Genomic DNA, 23,667 nt, shown 5'->3' with positions numbered 1-23,667 from the left:
TGAAATGTGGCTATTGTGAATAAAAATGTAATTTAAAATTTTAGTTAATGTTAATTTAAATAGCAACATGTGCCTGGTGGCTGTCAAACTAGACAGTTCTAAAGAGAAAATATTAGTAAAAGTAATTATTAATGGATCCACAAAATATCAAATTACAAGTTTGCTTAAATAGGTTATATCTAAAGCTTGGCCCACAAGCAAACTATGAAGAAAAGGCAGCATTAAAATGGGAAAATTGAGTCTTTAAAGATCTAACCATATCATGGAGATTAAAGTAGGAGAAAAGTTAATTAATTGATGAATGAGCTGCTTGAAGTGCTAAGAGCAATAATCCTACAATAACCAGTAACATAAAAGACCAAAAACTAAGGATGATGACTAACCTAACCAACAGGCAATCAGATAAACTTTTAAATAGTCAAAGTTACAATGACAGAAGTAAGCTAAAGAACTTTAATCATTTAATTCAAGAGAGAGTGAGAACACATCTAGAGAAAAAGTGGTACTATTTGACAATAGCTTATAAATATGTTAATTGGCAAATGATGTTACAGACACTATAAATACACTTTTAGACTAGACCTTGATAGACCAAATAACAGACTTTTTTAGCATCTAATATGGAAATGGTATTTTATTCTGAACTATTTCCCATCATTTTAAATAATACTGCATTTCAATTAATGTTACAGACTTTGAGGCAAGGAAAAATTGGTTCAGAATGGACGATTCAAGATCTGAATTAGAAATGCTATAAACTGGAAGCTCCTTGATTTACCTTTTGATTATTTTTTTTTAGTAATAAAAATGACAACAGTAACAACCTCATTAGGCTGAGATAAGGAACAATTAATTGAAATGAATACAAAACCCTTTAAGGCAAAAAAGGTTTAGCAGAATAAAAGAATATTAAAATTCGTTGAAAGAGATAATATTTAATACCGTGACATATTCAGATCAAATAAATTCAATAATGATGGCAACAACACAATTTATGAGATGAAATTATCTTGCTGAAACTCCGACTAGAAAACTGGTAACAGTATTTTTTTAGTGTGCTTATGTCTCTGAAGACTAAAAATGTTAGGGATTGTTACTACTAAAGTTGAATAAAACTGATCATTAGTGATAAGATTCATAATCAATGAGCATTTATTAACAATCAACTTGCTTCTGTGTAATGAGACAAAAACAAGATTAGATTTATGCCCTTCAGGGACTCACGCGGGGGCCTGAGGGATGGCACCTGGACTGACCAGAGCTGTGCGCACGCAGTTCCTACTACTGCACCTCATTACCTTGCACTGGGTAGCTTTTTTTTGGCTGCTTTCTCTACTAGACTTTGAGCTTCTAAAGAGTCCATGCCATATATATCTTGGCATCTTCAGGGCCTGGCACCCTGAGATTGATGTAAATATATTGACTACATTGGCAGATTGAATACACTGGCAGGTCTAAATAAACATAAAACCAAACAAAATTAAGTAGTATCATCAAAAAGTTATTAAGAAAATTCTACTAGAACATAGAATAGGCATAGTATTTCCAATCATAGGAGACTGGAAAATGCTTCATGAACAGGGTGTGATGAACTCAGGCCTCTAAGTATGGATTCTTGGGAATCTGACAGGGAATGGAGGGGGAGAGTAGCACTTTAGCAGAGAAGAGGCCTAGTAAAGAGACAGGTAGGAAAAAAAAAAAAAAGGAGTCATCAGTCCAAGCCCACATACCCAAGTCCTGACAGAGCACCTTGTGACTTGGACCACTGGCTCTGTTAGGATCTAACACGTCTTATTTTTCATGTCAATCTGTTGTTTTAACATGTTTTATAGCCACACTGTCCTAGGATTAGAGATCCCTCGGTCAGATAATCAATGGACCAAGACACAAACAACTTGTGACATGGGCAGATAGACAATTTGGTGTCTGATAATTGCCCTTTCCTCATTATAGTGCTAAATTTCCCATTCCTGGGTGGAGATTTTATACGCTGATGCTACATGAGATGGTGTTGCAACATACATGTATGTATCTAACCACATGTATGTATGTGCATGTGCTGACTGAAACCCTTCTACTCATGCTAGGTGACCTAATATGAATAAGCATTTTTACTTCCCATAATAGGAGCTACCCTGATTCTTCTCGGTGCTGACTCACTCTTGACCAGCCCACCTTGGTCTATCAGGGTGTTTGTTTCCTCACTTCTTTAATAATGTATACTGCTTGCTTGCATATTCTTAAATCTCTGTTAAATTCTTTTAATATGTGAAGACAAGGATCAAGAACCCTGTTCTGGTGTCTACCAGTAACTGTCATGCCAACCGTGGAAAATGTGAAGGCAAAATGTGCTCAGGGCATAATGGCAGGGCACTGGTCTAACGGGGACTGTGGAGAGACTGGGACTGCAGGGGCCAGTTCTACACATAAGGAGCTTGGAGGACTCTACTCCATCCTGGCAAGTAAACAGCTGAGCAGACTGGAAAATCAACCACTCTTCTTGGGTCCATAAAAGAGGAGAAAACAGAGCAAACTGCTACCCCCCAAGATTGGAGAGACAGACCAGCACAGACAGGAAGCCACAGCTTCCTAGGGCTGGGACTCAAGAGCAGAAAGCTCCACGGGACCAGAGCTGGGTCAGAAAAACAGGAGCAGGAACTGACAAACTGTTAGAAGCTCAGTGTGGACAAGTCAGAGAGTTAAAAGACTCCAGAGGGACCCATCACAGAGGGGCCCCCACAACAGTGTGAGGTTCACTTCCAGGAGCTCAACCAGGTTCTTCTATTAATATCAGAGAAAACTCCCCTGACACTTCCAGCAAGAGGGAAAAGAAGTAATTTTAAAGGCACCAGAGCACTCAGTGCTTAAGGACGACACCCTCAGGGGAAACCAGTTAACCTCACCTGCCCCAACCCCAGCCCCCTCTAGCCATGCTATCCCACCAGGGGGTAGGTGAGGTGCTGAGAAACCCTTGTGAAGGTCACAGTCCAGGGGCAAAAGCTCCCTAATCACAGGGCTGTAGAACATGTCCCCTCCTCACACACCTCACCACCACATTAATTCCTTACTAAAAGCCTATTTATAGCAGTTCCTTTTACCCAGAACATCATGTCTGACTCTCAGGAAAAAATCAGAAGACATATCAAAAGGCAAAAAAATCCACTATTTGAAGAAAGAGCAAACATCAGAATCAGACATGGCAGGAATGTTGGAATTATGAGATTAGGAATTTACAATAACTAGGATTAATATACTAATGGCTTTAATGGATAAAGTAGACAGTATGCAAGAACAGATAGGTGATATAAGCAAAGAGACAGAAATCCTAAGAAATAACAAAAAGAAATGCTAGGGATAAAAAAACACTGTAACAGAAATGAAGAATGCCTTTGATGGGCTTATTAGTTGACTGGACACAGCTGAAGAACAGTCTTGTGCTTGAGGATGTATCAACAGAATCCTAAAAATCTAAAAGCAATGAGAATGAAGACTGAAAAAAAAAAACAGAACAGAAAATTCAAGGACTGTGGGACAACTACAGTCGGTGTAACATGAGTGATGAGAATAGCAGGGGGAAAGGAAAGAAAGAAAGGAGCAGAAGAAATATCAGAAACAAGAATGACTGAGAATCTCCCCAAATTAATGTCAGACATCAAATCACAGATTCAAAGATAACAGGGAGCAAGAAAAATGCCCTAAAATACTATACTGAGGCATATCATCTTCAAACAACAGAAAATAAAGTCCTTACAGAGGAAAAAACACCCTACCAATACAGGAACAAAGATAAGAATCACATTCAACTTCTCAGAAACCAAGCAGGCAAGAAGAGAGTGGAGTGAAGTATTTGAAGTGTTGAGAGGAAAACCATCAACCTAGAATTCTGTACCCTGTGAAGTTATTCTTTGAAAGTGAGAGTGAAACATATTTTCTCGTACAAACAAAAATTGAGGGTATTTATCAATAGACCTGCCTCACAATAATGATTTAAAAAGTTATTCAGAGAAAAGAAAAATAATATAAGCTCAGAAACTCAGATCTACATAGAAGAAGAGCATAGAAGGAATAAATTCAGGTAAAAAAGCCATTTAATTTTCTTACTTTTGATATAGAAGACAAATATCCTCAAAATAATACCATATTCAAATATGTAGCCTTATATGTGTATATCTATACATACAAATATATCTATATGCTTATATATATATATATATTTTTTCTATTCACTTACATTCAGGGAAATGAATGACAAGAATGACAGAAAGAACTGAAGGGAGGAATTAGAATTTTTTTGTTATCATGAGGTACTTACACTGTGAGGTACGTATAGTGTTATCTGAAAACATATTTGGATTAGCTAAAATGTATATTGCAAATTCTAGGACAACTATTAAAAAAAGTAAAAGAAGTATAACTGACATGCTAACAAAGGAGAGAAAATGGAATCATACAAAATGCTCAAAAAAAGGTGGAAAAAGAGTAGGAGAAAAAAATAGGAAAAACAAGGTCAATAAATATAAAAAAGTAACAAATATGGTAGATAATAATCCAACTATATCAATAATCAGTTTGAGTGTTAATGACCTAAGTGCACCAATGAAAAGCAGAAATCGTCAGTGTGAATCATAAAATAAGACCCAACTATATGTTGCCTGTGTAGTTGAACTCAAAATCATCATCAATCAACTGGACATAACTGACATCTATACACTACTTCAACCTGTAACAGCAGAATACACATTATTTTCAAGCTCCCATTCAATATTAACCAAGACAGACCACATTCTGGATCATAAAGCACAAGTTAACAAATAGGACAGAACAGAAATCATATAATGCTCTTTTTTTTTTTTCATATAATGTTCTTAGACCACAATGGAATTAAGCTAGAAATTAGTAACAGGAAATTGGAAAACCACAAAAGGGAACATGTGTGTTAGGGAGTATGGATAAGCCCATTTTCTAGCAGACCACAGTCCTGGAAGTTTCTGGATTTAGGCTAGCAGCAGGACTAGAAATGTGCTTTGAGCAAACAGTGCTGTAACACATGGATTACTGAAGAGAAAGGTAACAGATCTAAAGAGAAGGATGAAACAAGAGACTCCAGGTAGGAAGCAGAAAAGGACCTGAAACAGAGCAGAAATCACAGATTTAAAAGTATGTAGTGTACATCCTCAGCCCATCTACTCCAACTGTCTTTGCGGTTGCACCTCAGTCTAGGTCGTGAGCATCACCTCACCGGAATACTGCAGCAGACTCTTGCTGTTTGTCCAGCTTCTATTTTACCCCACTGCACAGCAGCCAGATTACCTTGCTAGAAATCACACCTTTGCTCAGCATCCTTCAGTGGCTTCCCATTACAACCGAAATGGAATCCCACCTCCCACTGGGGTTGGCAGGAGCAAGTATCTGGCATTTGCCCTTCTCTCAGGTTTCCCTACTTACATCACTTGCCTCCAGCTCTGTCTGCCTTTTTGTTCCTCTAGATACAGAGCTCATTTTCACTGATGGACTTTGCACCAGCAGCTCCCACTGCTGCAACATATTTCCACCAGACCTTTGCATGGCTGGCTTCTAAATTTTTTTTCACTTCTCTGCTCAATTATCATCTTCTAGAGATGCCTTTTCTGATCACTGTTCCTAAAGCCGTCATTCCTCTAGCTTTCCTATTATCTTGCTTTATTTCTTCACGGCGATTACCACCCTCTCCAATTATCCTCTTAATCTGTATATACTCATTGTCTCACCCCCCACTCACAAATGTACATCCTGTAATGGCAGGACTGTGTCTGTCTTATTCACCATGTCCCCCTAATGTAAAGCACAGGCCTGTAATATGGTAGACAGTCAATAAACATACACTTAAAACACCAAAATTCTTATCATAATGCTAGTGAGTTATCACTGTGTAATGCTTACTGAGCTCAACTTCTTTCTTCTCCTAGCATAATAAGCTGCTTTACCAACTGCACTGAAAACCATGTATTTTAGATCAGTAGTACCTTATAAATAAAATGTATTACCCAAAGTAGTAAAATTATTCAAACTACTCAGCTTTTATGGTTAGGCAATTTGGTGGCTTTAAAATAAGACTGACAGTCTTACCTTACAAGCTAAGTTATACTGCTACAAAATTTATACAGAGGTGGTGAAATTCTTACTCTAAATGTGGACAGAGCCATGGAAGAACCTTCTGGGGAAGCAGATATGCAACCTCCCTATCTAGGTCATGAACTAGAAGGGTTCCTAGCTGCCTTCCCTGGTTCTCAAATTTGCCAGCTTAATTAAAATGTACAAGAGGAGCCAATTTTAAGAAAATTAATTAGCTATAGATGTATTTTATACACACATACACAAACACATATGCATTTTCATAAGAAAAATAGAAAATGTAAAACCAAATAGTTAAAAGAATATACTCTGTCATACAGCAAGGCAGAAATATTTGAGCTAAGTAACTAAAATGATGAACAGGCTCTCAAGGCCACTCCCTATTTGGTTTGGCCATGTTAAGTTCAATTCCCCCCTTCTCTTATTTGCTATTTCTATTAAACAATCTGGCCCATATGGCCTCTGAGTGTGTGACTCTGCCCCAGTGCCATGGTGCTTCCATTTTCATTTTATAACAGTATAGAGCTTGATTATAATCCTTCTTCCCAGCCACTTAAAGCTGAAACTGCCAAATTTGCTAAGAATGCTGTGTGGCATTTTTTTTTTTTAAAGAGATACCTTTCCTGCTTGGTTAGCAATATACACTGTGCATTTTGTTTTTATGAGGACTGTTTTACTGCCACTGATTACCTAGTTACTTAAATGATGGTGAGGCAATTCATTCGTTTTATTCAAAAAATAATTATTGAGTGCCTCCCGTGTACCAATACACTGACATTCTACTTCTGAAACTGCACACTAGAGAGACCGAGGACCACTGCCTGATACCGCTGAGAGCAGTCTCCCTGTGATTGGTTTCTCCTGGGTTAAATGGATAACTCAGGCTCATCAAAATGGTCCTGTACCTCCCACCCACAAACCACTACCACTGCCAGTCACTACATTATAGCTTAACTCTGAATTATTCCATGATTCCTCTGAATTGCTTTCATTTCAAAATAGAAAATTTCATTTGTTAAGTATGTAGCATAACCTTAACAGCAGTCCATGTCAACTCATTATTCCATGCTTGAGACCTGGAAAGAGATGAACAGCAGAGAGCCAGAAGCTTTGACACTGGAAAAGATCTAGCAGGCGCTGAGCTAGAAGTGGGGCAGAAGGGCAAGGTAGCAGAAGGACCTGGAAGATGGCACAAGAGATGCGCAACTCTGCCTGTGCCAGGCTCATCCTAGATTACAATGATTAGATTATTTTTATTAAAATTTATGGGATTGTTTCCAGTTTAATGTGTAAACATACCTAATTTACTACTAGTACACCATGTAGTCATTAATCTATAATAACCCTGTAAGGTGGTTACTATTATCCCCATTGCACAGAAAAGGACACTAAAGGGGAAACATGTTCAATGAAAGTAATTTGCCCAATATTATATAGCATATGTTGTTAGAACTTACCCTGGGATCTTCCTACACAAATTCCATGATCCAGAAAGATGCAGTATAAGATATAAAAGTTATGGATATAAACTATGTGCTAAATAAGGAATTAGTCTTTCACATGGTAAACACTGTGCAGATTGAGAGGAAAGGTTGTTCGCCAACCTGAATGGCTTTAAGAGGGAGAGAAATTAGGAGGGCAAAAATAACAGCTGTGTTTAAAAAGTAATTTGGTTAGGAAAAGATTAAAAGGTATAAAGCAACAGGTAATTTTTTCCAGAAATACCAATATTCTGACTACATAACCTTAATCAGAAGCACATGACTTCAAGTAATCGTTGAAAATTGAAAACTGATTAAGATTGTCAATATTATGATTATAATAATTTATTTTGAAAAGGGGAACACAGAAACCTATATTTTAATAATAGAAAGTAATTGTTTTTATCAGATTTTGGCCAAAATAACTTTATTATTAACAAAAAGAGAATACTGAATTCAGTTAAGGTTCCTCAAAGGATTCTGTATTCTAAAATTCCAATGCAGTAATAGCAATCTGAATTACTGAAAGTAACTTGTAAATAGTTCTACATACGTTCTTCTGACATCCTGTTCAATCATTGATCGAAGTTCTTTATCTTGGAAGAATTTGTTCCAAAGACTCTGTAATAAGGAGAACAATCTATTTAAAATAATCTCACACCTTTGCTTGACTTTTATGATCTCAATTTAATAATCTAAATGATAATTTCATACTTCTCTGACTTATCATTTCACATTGCAGGTAGGAAAACTAAAATTGTATTAATTTTTATTAAAATCTAACTTAATCCCAGGAACACATCCTTATTCTAACATCAGGTTTTCCAGTGATATTACTGTATATATTTAAAATTTTTCTATTTTACATATATGTGTGTGTGTGTGTATATATATATATATATATATATATATATATATATATATATATATATATATATATATAAAGTGAATGATACTTTTAGTTTTACTGCTATACACCCTGCTGGTACCCCTACGACAACAAAAAGGTCTGTCTGGATTACAGCAGGGCCATAAATCAACTGGTCCCAACTTGAACCTGACATGAATTCCCAATGTACTAAGAAAGATATGTAATGTTTTCTACAAAGTTTGGTTTTATAATGAGATAGATTTTTATGAACTTTTTGAAAGTGAATTTAAGTAACGTTTTAAAAATTACTTGGCAATTTTTTATGCTGCTATACCATAGACTATATTAAAATAATTATGTATATTAGGAAAAAGAAATACAAATATATTAACTGGAAAAAATTTCTGTTAGCTGTGAAATAGGAATTAAAGCAGCAACTGAAGAAGTTATACAATACTTTTAAAGTAGTAATTATTCCCAGGCTTCACTAGAATGTGAGTGGAGATAAGCCTGAACTTCTTCACAGACTCACTACAGTTACTTTTTTTCCTGGGAGTCAGTCCTAACAAGTGAGTCCGTCTCTGTTTTTATGATAAAGGGAGGCTTGCCTCAGCCTTCCCACTGCACCTTGATAAAAACAGTCCTATCCTCATCGTTATGCTCTTTTTTCTGTCCTTAATTCTTACAGACTCCTGTGACTTCTCTATAGTGCCATTACATAGAAATAGATCATAAACTTCCCCACAACACAGTATGCACATAGCATGGAATAATTCCCATAAGGTTTTAGGTGGTATAGTATGGGAAACTGAAAAAAAAAAAAGTTGGCATGAAATAACACAGCCTTCATGGTGATTGATAACTAATCTCATAAGTAGGTTCTTGAAAGAGGTGGAGACATAAATAAAAATGAACTTTACCCCTTCATCCTGTGAAAGGGGATTATTGATCATCAAGTCTTGCTGGCCAACAACCTTTCTTGGGTTTGTGATGTGCTGGTAAAGAAAGAAAGAAGACACGCAAGGATCAGAGGCAATTGGACTTTAAAGCAAGCATAAGAAAACAATTACATTCATTAAAGTACAACTCACTATTTCTTTAACGCTGCTATACCATGCTCTTAATTCTTCAGTTCTAGTTATCCACTGACTTTTATCTTGAGGAAGCACACAAAGAAATAGCTGTCAAAAAAAAGGAAACTTCTTGTAAGAATCATAACTAAAATGTGAAACTCTGACAAACAGAATCACCTGAAAATTTAACGATATTCATATTTGGTATCTCATATTTCTATCATTCCAATTCTCAATGAATTGTATTTGGGGATATTTAAGAAATATATATTTGGACAATTCAAAGAGTGAACAAAGGCCAAAAAACATGATCACAAAAGCTATATCACAAAATGGAATCAACTTCACCTTTAGATTTAGGAATCAACTTCCCCTTTAGATTTACATGAACAAGAAAAATTCATTGAGGTTCAAGTATAACTCCCATTTTGTAGTCTTATATTAACGGGGATGATGGGAGTATTAAGAGGCACGAGGCCCAATTGGTAATTTCAAGGTTTAAGATTTATCTTAAAACAAGCAGATAAAGGGCAGAGAAGAACAATCTTGAGGGCACAGCCTGAGAAATGAAGCCATTCTTTTTATAGCAGAAAATGCAATTCACAACTGGTAGTCAGCTTAGGAAAATAACAAGCATTCTTAAAAAGACAAATTTGATTTAATTTAGTTTAAAACAACACTAAAGTAAATCTGGATTTGAGTTTATTTTTAGCTAATGAAGGATACTAAAAGTTAAACAACAAGGAATGGGGGTGGGGCACAAATATTTGTACACAAGTATTCTAGCAGTAGGTCTCCTGCCTTTACTGCCTGTCTCTAACAGAAGAAAAATGTATTTTAATTATTAAATTTAAATTATTAAATCTAAAACTGTCTAATACATTATGTGTTTCCTATTGGCTTTACTTGCAGACTCTATATGCTCAATTTATGCAGATAAACCCTAAAAACCTTTCAATAGAATTCATTTTAGAAATGAGTTTAAACCTGTATTAACTTATTTTTAGAGACCAAAAAGGGAATAATTACTACTGCAGTTTTGGTAACCAGTGGCCCTCTCTCTTGGAAGGAGACTTACCTACTTTCCTTCCTTCCTTCTTGCTACCCTTCACTTAGTGTTTGTAGATACAGAAATACGACAAATCTTTCCCACTTGCTATTTCTGAAGCAAAAAAGGAGGATGACTAACTGCTGGCACTTATCTGATAGGAACCTCAATGCTAATCCCCCTCTGCTTCTGCCCAGCTAAAAGGATTTCTGCAAAAGCCTATGGGGAGTGGAAAGGTGTTGCTCTGAATTCTGCACCATCAAAAGAAATGAAGAGACGGTTATTTCAAATGGCTCCTTTACCATCATCAGTTATTCAGACAAAGGTGGTTCAATCTTATTGGCGAATGTCCTATGAAAGATAAACACGGATGGCCAAAAATACAGCAAGTGAAGTCTCTTAGAAAACTCAGTGATCCCCTGCATGGGTAATCTTCCAGGGCATCAGGTAATGTGTTGATATACTGCAACCACAAACTGTAAATAAATATTTTCCTCTTACCTTCCAGCAAATGCTTCGGAACCTGCTGCTTCTCAGCTGCCCATTAATCCCCTTCTGCCTTATTGTTGTCAAGTAATTGTTGTTTACAAATAGTTCTTCCCATTCTTTCCTATATGCAAGAAACCAAAGCATGGGAATCCTTTTGTAAAAATTCTTCTGCTTGGAGAGGAATGCTACAGGAAATTAATTTTAAATAAGTCTAAGAAATGCAACTTTTAAAACGTATATATTTAGTTGTGTACTGTTTCTGAACGCATGGCTGTCTTTTTGGACGGAGTTCTTCTGTAGATTTAATGAATATGTAGATTGCTATAATTATGCCAGCTACTTAAATTTCTAATGTCTATAGAGGCTATTCCATTTCCTCTAAAATGTTGGTAATGCAGTTCAATGAATAAATAAAAAAAAGAATAATAATTCAAGTATATTACTGCTTTAGTCCTTGACAAAGATCTACCTGCTCCACAAATACACAACAAAAAAAAGCATTCTGTTGATTATATTGGCTTCTCACATGAAATATCTGTTGAAATGAACCCATTTCTCTTTAATGTCAGGCTGGGCAGTTAAGTATAATAGAAGACTATTTTCTTTAACTTTTAGTGCTATTTACTTTGAAATCTCTGCAACTTCTTTCTACATGATCAGTTTTAAAATTTTAACAGGTGCAGGTAACTTTGAAAAAAAAAATCAAAAAATTAAAAAGCCTCACTGTAAAAACTGTTAAAGGCAAGCTTGAGTACCTTGCAGTACCTATGGCTGAGCAGAGAAACAACTGAAATATGCCTCCCAGGCACGCAGACACCAGGGGCCTAACACCTGTGCCTCATTAACATACAAGTAAATCTGCTCTACTGGGAAACAATTGGAAATTAATTGTCCCAAACCATTTACTGAGTTTGAGTAAAGGAAGGAGACCTATCTTCCCTGAATCTTGTACCAAACTGAACATCAGTAGTCATTTGCCAACAGTTAAGGCTATTGAGTGCGGCTTTATGAAATTTCTCTCAGATTTCATAACGCTACAATAAACTTACAATTTGAAATTTATTACCAAAGTTGGAACCCTGGCAATGTCTTCAGAGACATTTATTCAAAAGAAAGCCTCTAAAACCCTCAATCATCCTTCTCTAAGAAGCAGGTGGTGGCCACCAGTCACTCCCTACTCATTTTGAGAAAGGCCAGCCTTCCACACTATGCTGAGATCCAGTAAACTAACCAAGTGCACACCTCAAGCCCAGAAACCTGACACTGGAGCAGGCTGCATATTCACAGAGGTTTCCAGAAGCGTGACCAAGGCAACGGCACAGGAACTTCCAGCCACAGCCCTGTGGCACTGACCCCCAATCACACCAAGCCTTCTGCCAGTGGGGCCTGTGGCTATGTGTGCTGGAAGAAATCACTTCATGAAAATTTCTTATTCTCATCACTCCAACATGAGAGAAAACAATTTATTTGTATCTTATTTAATTTGCGCAATAATTAAAATTTATTTTAATTTGTGCAGAAAATGAAAAATTCCCAAGCTTTGGGTCATTTTAATTTCTTCTTGTTTAGAACTTTCTTGTTCTTTGCCTATATATATATATATATTTTTTGGGATAAAGTTGATATACAATATTATATGGTTTTAATGTACAACACAGTGACTCAATAATTATATACATTACTAGATGCTTTCCATAATAGCATAGTTATCCCATTACCATACCAAGATATTACAATATTATTGGTTATGTTCTCTATGTTTTACTTTCATTCCTATGACTTATTTTACAATTTGTAGTTTGTACCTCTTTATCCCCTTCACCTATTTCACCATTCCCACACCCCACTCCTTATGGTAACCAATTAGCCTGTTGTCTATATTTGTGGGTCTATTATTGTTTGGCTGGTTTTACAGATTCCACATGTTAAGTGAAATTGTATGGTATTTGTCTTTCTCTGTCTGGTTTATCTTACTTAGCATGATATCCTCTAGGTCTGTCCATGTCACAAATGGCAAGGTTTCCTTCTTTTTAGGGTTGAGTAATAGTCCATGTGTATATATACTGTCCTTTGTTTATTTTAAACAGTATAGGATAATGGTTAAGAGAAGGGACATCAGAGCCACACTCCTGGGATCAAGGACAGCCATGCATTCAGAAAACAGTACACAATTTAACTAGCTACTTAACTAGCTAAGCAAGCATGGGCAAGTTACTTAACCTCCCTGTGCCTCTGTTTCCTCATTTATAAAATGGAATAGTAATAATAGCATCTAATTCAAGGAATTATTATGAGGATTAAAAAATATGAGAAGCCCTCAGAAGGACATCCAGCATAACACTTAAGTTAATATTATTAATAATAATTTTAACATGCTTTTACTTTTATGTGCCTTATTATTGGTCTAAGAGAGTTTCTGATACATTGAAGACATTGCCCCTTTGCCTGCCATATATGTGTGTGTGTGTGTATTTAAGTCATTTATTTTGATATTTTGATTTTCAACACACTGAAGCTTTTTTAATTTCTGTATAATTTAAACCTAACTATTTTCTCTTGATGCTCTTTCCACTGTTTTCATGCTTAAGTAATTCTTAGCCAGTCCAACATCAAAGAATGTTCACTGAAATCTTGAAGTTTTTTTCTTTTAATCACTTTTAGTCCATTAGTATTACCTATAATATTTTAAATACATTATCTGTCTTCCAACAATTTCACATATACTATCCATGTCACATTTTGTTCAAGTTTTGTTTTTATCCAGTTTTGGTAATATTCAGAGATGAGATCAGCAATAAGTACATAGAAACATCACAGGAGTACATCTCAGGAAAAGTAAATATTTTTAAATAGCTTGTGGTCTATGAACAAAAAGAAAAGATTTCAAATGCATTCTGAATCCAAAAGGAATTATAATTTGTGAGAGACCCTGCAATTCCATGGCCTGAAAACACCAGTATGCTCCAGATGAGAAGTATGAGGCAATGACTCCCCGGTATCTGTCAAGGTACCGAGGCCTGTGAAGAGAGACGTAGCCAGTGGCTGGGTTCACTGCCATCTCACCATGTCCTGCAGCCTTTTAAGGTTAAGTTACACACTACTTATGTAATGAAGGATAATTATTTGTTAGCTTAAATTAGACCCTGTGCCTTGATTACAATGTTGGGAAAGAGAAAGGAGACTGAGGCATGTGAAATGCAAACATTATCTCTGAAGTTCATAATCCTTTAAATGTATTCATGAGTACTTATCCTTCCAATTAAGGCACACTATCTCAAACTGACCTGGAGCCACAACAAGAGAGGAACATAAAGGATACAAAATAATCTATTAATTGTCTTTCTTTTACATGGAATAGTGTTTCATTAATAAACTGTGATACAGAGTAAACATAATAAACATTATTTAGTGCCTAGTATGTGCTTAGCACTCAGAGATACTTTTAAACAGCATTAAGTTAAGAGAGTATACGAATATGTGGACCAACAATAATGTATTAAAGCAAAGCACTCTGGTGGGGAGAAATAGCTTTATACCTAAAAATTAAAACTCAGGGTAGAAAATAGAAACTGAAATTCTACCCCAAGTACTGAACTGTCCAAGGTTAAACAGTCCATAGCATTCAAAATGTTGAAGAATTTAGCCTTTCAAGAGGAGGGACACCAAAACTGAAGTTTTCTGCAACCTCAAATATGAATGGTGGACTACTTCTGAACGCAGGCAGGATATGGAAGAAGAAAAGAAGTCTTGAGAAGTCAGTGATGGAATTTTCCAGTTTAATTAACAAAAATAAAGGAAAGGTAGTTGTTAAACTTACCTAAAAACAGATACAGTGTGCCTGTGGTAGTAAAAAATCTCGCAATGATGCTATTAAAATGCTAAAAATATCCATTATGTTATAATAAATTTAGGCGAACCACTTTTTACCTCTACTACAACTCTCCTAGGGTGTGTATTTTTTTTTTTTTTTTGTGAGGGCATCTCTCATATTTATTGATCAAATGGTTATTAACAACAATAAAATTCTGTATAGGGGAGTCAATGCTCAATGCACAATCATTAATCCACCCCAAGCCTAATTTTCGTCAGTCTCCAATCTTCTGAGGCATAACAAACAAGTTCTTACATGGAGAACAAATTCTTACATAGTGAATAAGTTCTTACATGGTGAACAGTACAAGGGCAGCCATCACAGAAACCTTTGGTTTTGCTCATGCATTATGAATTATAAACAGTCAGTTCAAATATGAATACTCATTTGATTTTTATACTTGATTTATATGTGGATACCACATTTCTCTCTTTATTATTATTATTTTTAATAAAATGCTGAAGTGGTAGGTAGATACAAGATAAAGGTAGAAAACATAGTTTAGTGTTATAAGAGAGCACATGTAGATGATCAGGTGTGTGCCTGTAGACTATGTGTTAATCCAAGCTAGACAAGGGCAATAAAACATCCACGTATGCAGAAGATTTCTCTCAGAACAGGGGGGGTGAGGTTCTAAGCCTCACCTCTGTTGATCCCCAATTTCTCACCTGATGGCCCCCCTGTGACTGTGCCTGTCTTAGGTTAGGGTGTGTATTTTTAACCCTTCTTTATAAAAAAGGAAACTAAAGCTCAGAAAAATTAAAATCAGTTGCCCAGAGAAAAAAGGAAGGATAATTAGGAAAATCATCTTCCTGGAACAACATGGAAGACAAGTACCGGGAAACACGGTACCCAGACTTAAGAGGACACAGACTCTTTGGCAACAAGGCAAGGCAAAAATGTGACCTTAGAATCTTCTTTAGATTTTTAGCTTTTGAACTTCAAGTCCGAGAGTATAGAGACAAGTTTTCACCAGGTGGATGTAGTAGGTAAGTCAGCAGTTGCTGTAAATGGTTAAGAACCCCCTGGGGACTTTGCGTGTACAAAGTCCTCCACCTGAACAGATTAGAGGCCTGGGCCTCAAGGACTCTCGGGACAAAGCACTAGTGCCCTCTAGTGGCAACCACTCTGCCTTGCAGACACTGGGTCCCTGAAAACCTAACCGGCATCCAAGCAGGGAGAGGCTGGGAGGCTGGTTTCATTTCTCCTGCCAATGTTAATGGATTATTAGTGGCTGCCTCGAAAGCACTGTGCTGAGAAGGATTCTGAACCTACCTCTGTGCTCCTCAATGAAGAACATTGACTGATTAAAAATGTCGGCCATGAGCATTGCAATCATTTCTAAGTAAATGAAATCAATTTTTGCAGCAGAAATTGGTTGGTGCCTTTCCTCGAAGACCTATTTAGGTAGTTAAGCCTTCTGCATTTTTTTTTTTTGGGGGGGGACCTGGAAATCAACCAGAATATGCACTGAATACAGCTAATGATCATAAGGCGATACCTATTTCCAATGATATGTTTTAATATAGTATTTTCCCAAGATATGCACATAAAATTAGTATGAAACTCATCAGTACCTAGTACTAGTCAGTAAACTTGTTTTTGTAACCTAAACAATGCATAAATGACTTAATTATGTGGCAATTCTGGATTAGAAAATTCCTGAATCACTGTCCCAAAGATGATACAGTCTCTAGAGAAAATAATTTTATCTGTATATTTTATATGATGGTTTCTACCTCATTTTCAGGCATTATTTGGACAAGGAACACTGTCTCTATGAGGCTAGCTTAAGAAATCCAAACTACAAAGCTTTCAGAGACTACATACAGCCTAGTACTGGGAATCTCCAATACTTGGTTAGGAGGAGCTACTTTGTCTTTTACTAATAATGAAACAACTGAGTGGAGCAGAGAAGGGATTATCACCGTGTGAACACAGTGAGCGGGAGAGGACAGAGGCAGCTCTCTGGGGTGACTGTCGTTTACAAGGTCAGGCCAAGTTAACATGATCATCTTGTTTTTGATACTTCACTAAACTAATAGTAGAACTAAAGGCCAGGGCAGAATGAAGGGGATCTTTTCATTTCTCATCCTGAAGCAGGGTAAGATCACAATTAGATGACAGAAGATTTGAAGGTGAGAAGTACAAGGTAAGAAAATGGAACCTGATGCAAAAAGGCTCATACAATTTTATAATCCTCAAGTGCATGCCAGTAAATGAAAAATCATATTAACTATATTTGCTTTATCAAATGCAAAAAAGGACACAATACATTTTTTAATCTGTATAGAAATATATTAGTGAAATATTTCTATTAATGAAAGGACTGTTCCATAAGTCCAATATTCCACATAAGAGAATATGTACCATTATGCCATTTTAAAGATATGATTATAAAATTACTATTCAAATAGAACAAGGAACATGTAACTTAAAAATCAATGGGAATATGAGAAGTGTAAATTAGGTATGTCAGCATCAGCCTGTAAAGTGTGGCACCAGATATGGGTAAGCTACAACATTAGGACTGCAGGTGCCAAGATCAACCAGATAAACACTGATGTTATCTATAATTACCTCATTTTTAGCTTAAATCACAGGTAATGAGGGAACTCAGAGATTCTAAAAGGCAATTATAAACTATACTGGCTTTTTTGCTTCCTGTATCAGGAATTTTTAAAAACTTATTTTATTTAAAGCTTTTTTTTCCTCCATAATGAAACATCAGGAAATATCATTTATACATATATAAATAAATATAAAAACAGAATTAATCAAGTACAAGTTATGTCTATGTATAATATGTTCTCATATGATGAGGCTCCATTAAAACAAAGGCAGCAAATTGTTCACTGCATGGAAGTTTGGTAAAATTTATGACGATGTTTTGATTTGGGTTTGGATTTAACGTTTAACTGAGAGATCTTGAGCCTCCACCTCAGTATCAACAAGGACACAAAGAGCTAAATTATTAATAGTTTTGAACTGTCAGATATAACACTTTTTATTTAATGTATTATTTTCTTCAAAACACAGTGTTCAGGGTCTTCTATATTCAGGCTCATATTAAAGTAGGTAAATTCAACAAACATACCTTTTGAAAAGATGTCAAGAAAAACTGTATCACAAAATCATGAAAAATTAAGTACATAATAAAGGTCATTATGTCACTAATCAGCACTTAGAAATAAGGTGAGAAAAGGACCCTGTACCAATCTCTATGAAGTTGTTCGAAATGAATATCTTTTTTACTCCACATTTTACTTCTGTTTCTTAAATAAGTAAAGAAAAATCTTCATCTTTGAGACACCTCCCTGCAGAAATGCCCCTCCCATGTTCTTTGCATACCCACCCCACCTCCTTCACCTTGATATCTGTGATAATTAGCATGGATTTGATATCTTTCTATGTGATAAAGAATTGGCCACACAGTCTATAAAGTAAACAATAGTGCAAAGGAAATATAGAATTGAGAACAAATTATTTTCTAATAATTTAGAAATAGACATTTGTTTAGCAAAATCTGATGTCCAATCCTCTCTCTTAAACTATGTTTTCCAAGACTGGGTTGACATACAGGGTATGACACATACAGAAATACATATACACTTGAAATAAATACTTTCTCTTAAAAAGATTTCAATGGATTATATTTTAACTGAATCCATCATCGCCTGATAACATCTAGATCAGCATTTTCCACTAGAACTTTAGGATGACAGAAATGTACCATATCTGAGTGTCTAATATGGTCATCACTAATCATTTGTGGCCACTAAGCAGTTGAAGCATGGCTAGTGCAAATGAAGAACTACATATTATGTAATTAATGTAAACCCAAATTTGAACTGCCTCATATCACTAGTGGTTCCTACATTGAACAGTGAAACTTAAAGTGATTTTTTTCAAGGATGATAAAGCATTCAAATTTACACTGAATTTTTAAAATGACAACTATAAAAGTTTAATGGATATAAAGATAAATATACACATAACACATTATTGTTATTGGGAAAAGAAGACAGATATACACCAAAAGGTAAAAATACAAGTGGTTAAAATAACCGAGGTAATTCTATTGAGATATAACACAGCACATAATCAGTTTTAAATGAATAGTGATACTAACAAGATCAGATACAGATGTAACAGGATGCTTTTAATTTTTTGTCTCTATCTCCTTGCTTCTCCCTGTTTCCGTCTCTACTACCACTCTCTGCCCTCTGCTTCCTCATATCTCCCTCTTCTCATACACACATGTAAGAGTTAGGAAAGCAAATCTTTAGTGACAACAGTGATACATCTATAACTACCCAAAACTGATCAGTGCTGGAAAGAACCAGAACCAAAATTTGAATTATGAGCCTAATATAACTATCCTCAGCAATACACTGGCTCAAAGATCCAGGAAATGGACATTTTAAATGAAGATAAATGGGCCATGTGATAAAATAAACTGTAGTTTAAGGTCAATATGTACTTTATGTACTTTATAATTTGTTTGGATTAATGTATCTGGGAAAACAATTTCACATGGGCCTCTGAAAAGGTAAGGAAACATCCCCACCCAAGGGCTACTAGAAAAATCTCATTTATAATTAAAAAGGAAAACTCACTAATTTAAAAAAACCCATGCTTGAATTCTTCATTTACCCAAAATGATGTGATGAAAGGCCAATGTATGCCATAGAGGTGATTTTATTTCCTACAACACAAAAATGTTAACAGTATCAAAACATGTCTAAGTTTTAAAGGAATTTTGGTCCAGATGTGCTATACATTTGGGAAATGCAGGGCTACTTGCCCCTACATTAAATAACTCCACACTGCTTTGCTTTTGGAGTTGTCCATTTTGTTTTTAGTGGCATTTCTCTCGTGATCACCACTGTCAGGCTATGGGTGTGGAGACTGAATGAGTCTACAACTGTTTTCCATGAAGACTGGAACTCCAGAGGGAGTAGTATTTTTGATTACTGATTTTTTAACATTTGCTCTGCATTGCAGTGGGAGATGAAGCATCTTCTCATGACCACTTTCCCCAAATTAAATTTTGCTTCATAAAAAGTTCTGTGTTAGGCACTGTTGAAATTTTATATTATTTTAAAGTTCCTCTACTTTGAAAGAACCCAAATCTAGTCCTGACTTTATAAAAGGCCCTGCTACTTGCTACTTTGTTATTTGCTATTCTGTTATCCATACACTCAGTAATTCAGATATTCCCAAATGGATGCCTCAAAAACTTTAATTATATGACCACAGATACATTCATATGAATTAAAGAGATATTACAATAAAGCTATTACATAGAATGCTACTATAAAATTGAAAACCAGAGCCATGAGAAAATTCTCATTTTTTCTACAGAGCCTCCAAAAAGTATTAGGATTAGGAATGACACCTAAATATAGAGGCAGGAAAAAGGGTTCCTTTTTTTAGGAACCCAGGTGGCATGGGAAAAACAGGGAAGGGAGCAGTGTTAAAAATACCAAACAGACCACTCTGGCTTTATTTATTTACCCCACTCCCTCAACTCCCTCCCAAACCCTCCATGTGAAAAAATGGTCCCTGCTCAACCTACTAATCAGAATACACAGAAGAGAAGCAGGCCCTGGGAGTGGCCCTGTGGTAAGTGGGGGAGGGACAAGCACACATCAGTAGCTCCACTTCAGACATTATCAAATTAACTGGACTGAGCAACATCCAGATAACAGGAGAGGTTGATGCCTGGTTCAGTGATAGCAGAAGCTGCTGCTCAAGAGATTAAGATCTAGAAGCATGTTCAAAAATAGGAATGAGAGTTAAGAGATGGTGTTCAACGATCCTGTTTTGCGTCAAATGGGCTCACAGACTTGCGCATGTCATCTGAATTACTTTTCTAATCTGAACAAGAGCTTGAAATACAATCTTTGAAACTCCTTGAGAATATGTCAACCAGACTAAACTACTTCTATATCTATCTCAGAACATTGCATCTATAATCATGGAATGAAATCTATGTCCATATGTTCAGATGATACTAGGACTTCTTTTAAATTTCAAATATTCTCTCATTAGCAGACTATTTTTTATTCTATAGCTGCCTTATTGATTTTTTCCATATTTCTAAGTATATCATATTCATCCTCAATTGTATCATTATCAACTATTTCATATAATTCTGTGCAATTTAGAGATTCACACACTCAACACCCAGTTAAATTTTCTGATCATTGACTTCAGTATATCAAATATCTAAGACACACTGAAATCTGAAACTTTAAATACAATCAGAGTTCATGTAAAGTAACAGTGTTACCACAATGAAACAGATAAACATAAATACCCATGTTGTTTAGGTCACTTTAGCTGTCTTTATTGGTAGGGGCATAATTTTGTCACTGACAAACGCAAGGCTATCAAACATGCCCATTCTAACAGTGGGAAAAAAACAAAAAGAATACATTGCTAAGAAGTAGAAAATGAAGACTGCCTTTGTTCATACTGTTAACCTGGCAGAAGAATCCTGTGACTCTAGAATGTCCAGCAAACACATCTTCCTCCTGAACACCACCTGCCCCTCACCCCTCAATTTCAACTACTCTGTCTGGTATTGCCCTAGTTCTTGGTAAACTGCCTCCATTATCTACATCATCACCTATGTCTGTCCCCCTCTTAGATAATGAATGCACTAAGAGCAGGGTCTGTGTCTTCTTGAGAGTTTGGTTTGCCTATAGAAATGCTTGAAGATACGTTCTCTCTCTTAAGGCAAAAACAAAACACATAAATGTCAGAAAAGCAGGTGAAACTCTGGATTAAACGTAAAATGAAAAACAGAATTACTACCCACTGCCACTTTCCCCCAAAAGACAAGGTAATCTGATATATATAGAAAATTGACAAATATCGAATATAAATTTCTATTAAAATATTCCATGAAAAATTCTCCCTTAAACTCTATCTTTAAGACTTACAAATTGTACATCAAATCAAAAATTAGAAATTTAAGCATTACACAGTTATCTATATAACTAATAAAGCAGACCAGTAAGTAAACAATGTATTTGTAAAATGTTTAAAAGATTGGTAACTTTCCACTTTTTTTTTATTTTGGTATCATTAATCTACAGTTACATGAGGAACATTATGTTTATTAGACTTCCCCTTTCACCAAGTCCCCCCAACATACCCCATTCCAGTCACTGTACATCAGCGTAGCAAGATGCTGTAGAATTGCTACTTGTCTTCTCTGTGTTGTACAGCCCTTTCAGTGCCCCCACACACACATTATGTGTGCTAATCATAATGCCCTCCTTTTTTTTCCCCTTATCCCTCCCTTCCCACCCATCCTCCCCAGTCCCTTTTCCTTTGGTAACTGTTAGTCCATTCTTGGGTTCTGTGAGTCTGCTGCTGTTTTGTTCCTTCAGTTTTTGCTTTGTTCTTATACTCCACAGATGAGTGAAATCATTTGATACTTGTCTTTCTCTGCCTGGCTTATTTCACTGAGCATTAACTTTCCACTTTTAAACCTTAATTCTATGCATTATTTTCTCAAATCATAGATCCAGTAGCACACTTCAACATTACATACCAAATATTTAATTGATTTTGTTTATTTCACTATCATACCTTAAAAGTGCGGCATGTGAATATATATTACAAATAGTGACCCCTGAGACTGACAGGGGAAGGGGAGACGTTTCAGCTGGGAACACAAGGGGAAAAGACAAGTGTGTTCAGGGGAAGGGACTTGGTGCTGACTGACTCAGAGCATATTTTCCTCGTATTTCAAATGTATGCTGTCTTTTCAAAGATAAACATTTACACAGCCTTCGAAGACTGGAGCTTGCAACTGACTATGTAAATAAACAAATACAAAAAAATTTCCCCTAGAGCCTTGCTACATATAATAAAAAGGGTTTGAAGGGGCTCCTGAAGAAAAGGAACTCAAACTGTAACATGTATACTCAAGTCTGACTGGGTTATGTTAATTTAAGGCTGTAAATGCAAACAAACCAGTTCATTATTTAAATGAAAGACAGCATATTTTCAGAAACTTAAGTGATCAATAATTAGTTCAGACAGATTGTACATTATAGGGAAGCAAAGATATGGACCAGTTCTACTGTCATAAAATACAATAAAATTACTTCAAGAAGATATATTCATCATTCAAATGTGATTTTATTTTTCTTTTCTCATATATGGCTCTACTATGGAGATAAGAATAAAAGGTAGTGTTCTGATTTTAATTTCTGGAATATGCAAAGGTTACACATTTGGTGCTTTCAGAAATTATCACTTAACTATAAAGGTTGTGGTGTTACTTGAGTATACAATGGAAATGAGAAATTAGAAAATTTGATGAGATTGTGAGGCTAAAAATGAGTATGGGTTTTATAAATATTCCTTCTATATGTAATCTATAGATAACTGTGGATACCTTTAGACCTAATCTTTTGTAGAACAGATCCATGAATACTCATTTATTGCCACTTTAGAACTGTATAGAATTTTAAAAATGCTTTTCTGAGACAAAGGACAACTTTATTAGGTGAAAAAATTAATTAAAATTAAAGGAAGTTTGAGAAAAGAGTGAGAGAAAGAGGTGAAGAAAATGGTGCTTGGTACTTACTATGTGCTAGGTGACCTGGGACAGGTATTCTACACATTTGCAGGTATGCTCCCTATGACTCTATGATAGAGCAGCTGTTAATCTTCCAATTTTACAAATGAGGTAACTA

General features: G+C 35.7%; 1 protein-coding gene across 8 annotated transcripts in view; it reads right to left on the bottom strand.

The window, feature by feature from the left end:
* TBC1D5 (TBC1 domain family member 5) overlaps window positions 1–23,667 on the bottom strand; it is a 659,247-nt gene that overhangs the window by 274,683 nt on the left and 360,897 nt on the right. For all 8 annotated transcript variants that reach the window (XM_057491222.1, XM_057491228.1, XM_057491223.1 and 5 more), the window contains 4 exons: window positions 11,086–11,194; window positions 9,555–9,644; window positions 9,384–9,458; window positions 8,146–8,213 (listed from right to left, as the gene is read on the bottom strand). In XM_057491222.1, coding sequence (XP_057347205.1) covers window positions 8,146–8,213; window positions 9,384–9,458; window positions 9,555–9,644; window positions 11,086–11,194 — 342 coding nt within the window. The remainder of the gene's footprint in view (window positions 1–8,145; window positions 8,214–9,383; window positions 9,459–9,554; window positions 9,645–11,085; window positions 11,195–23,667) is intronic.

The sequence above is a fragment of the Manis pentadactyla genome, chromosome 14 (assembly GCF_030020395.1).
Source record: "Manis pentadactyla isolate mManPen7 chromosome 14, mManPen7.hap1, whole genome shotgun sequence".
Classification (NCBI taxonomy): Eukaryota; Metazoa; Chordata; class Mammalia; order Pholidota; family Manidae; genus Manis; species Manis pentadactyla.
This window is presented reverse-complemented; position numbering and strand designations above follow the sequence as displayed.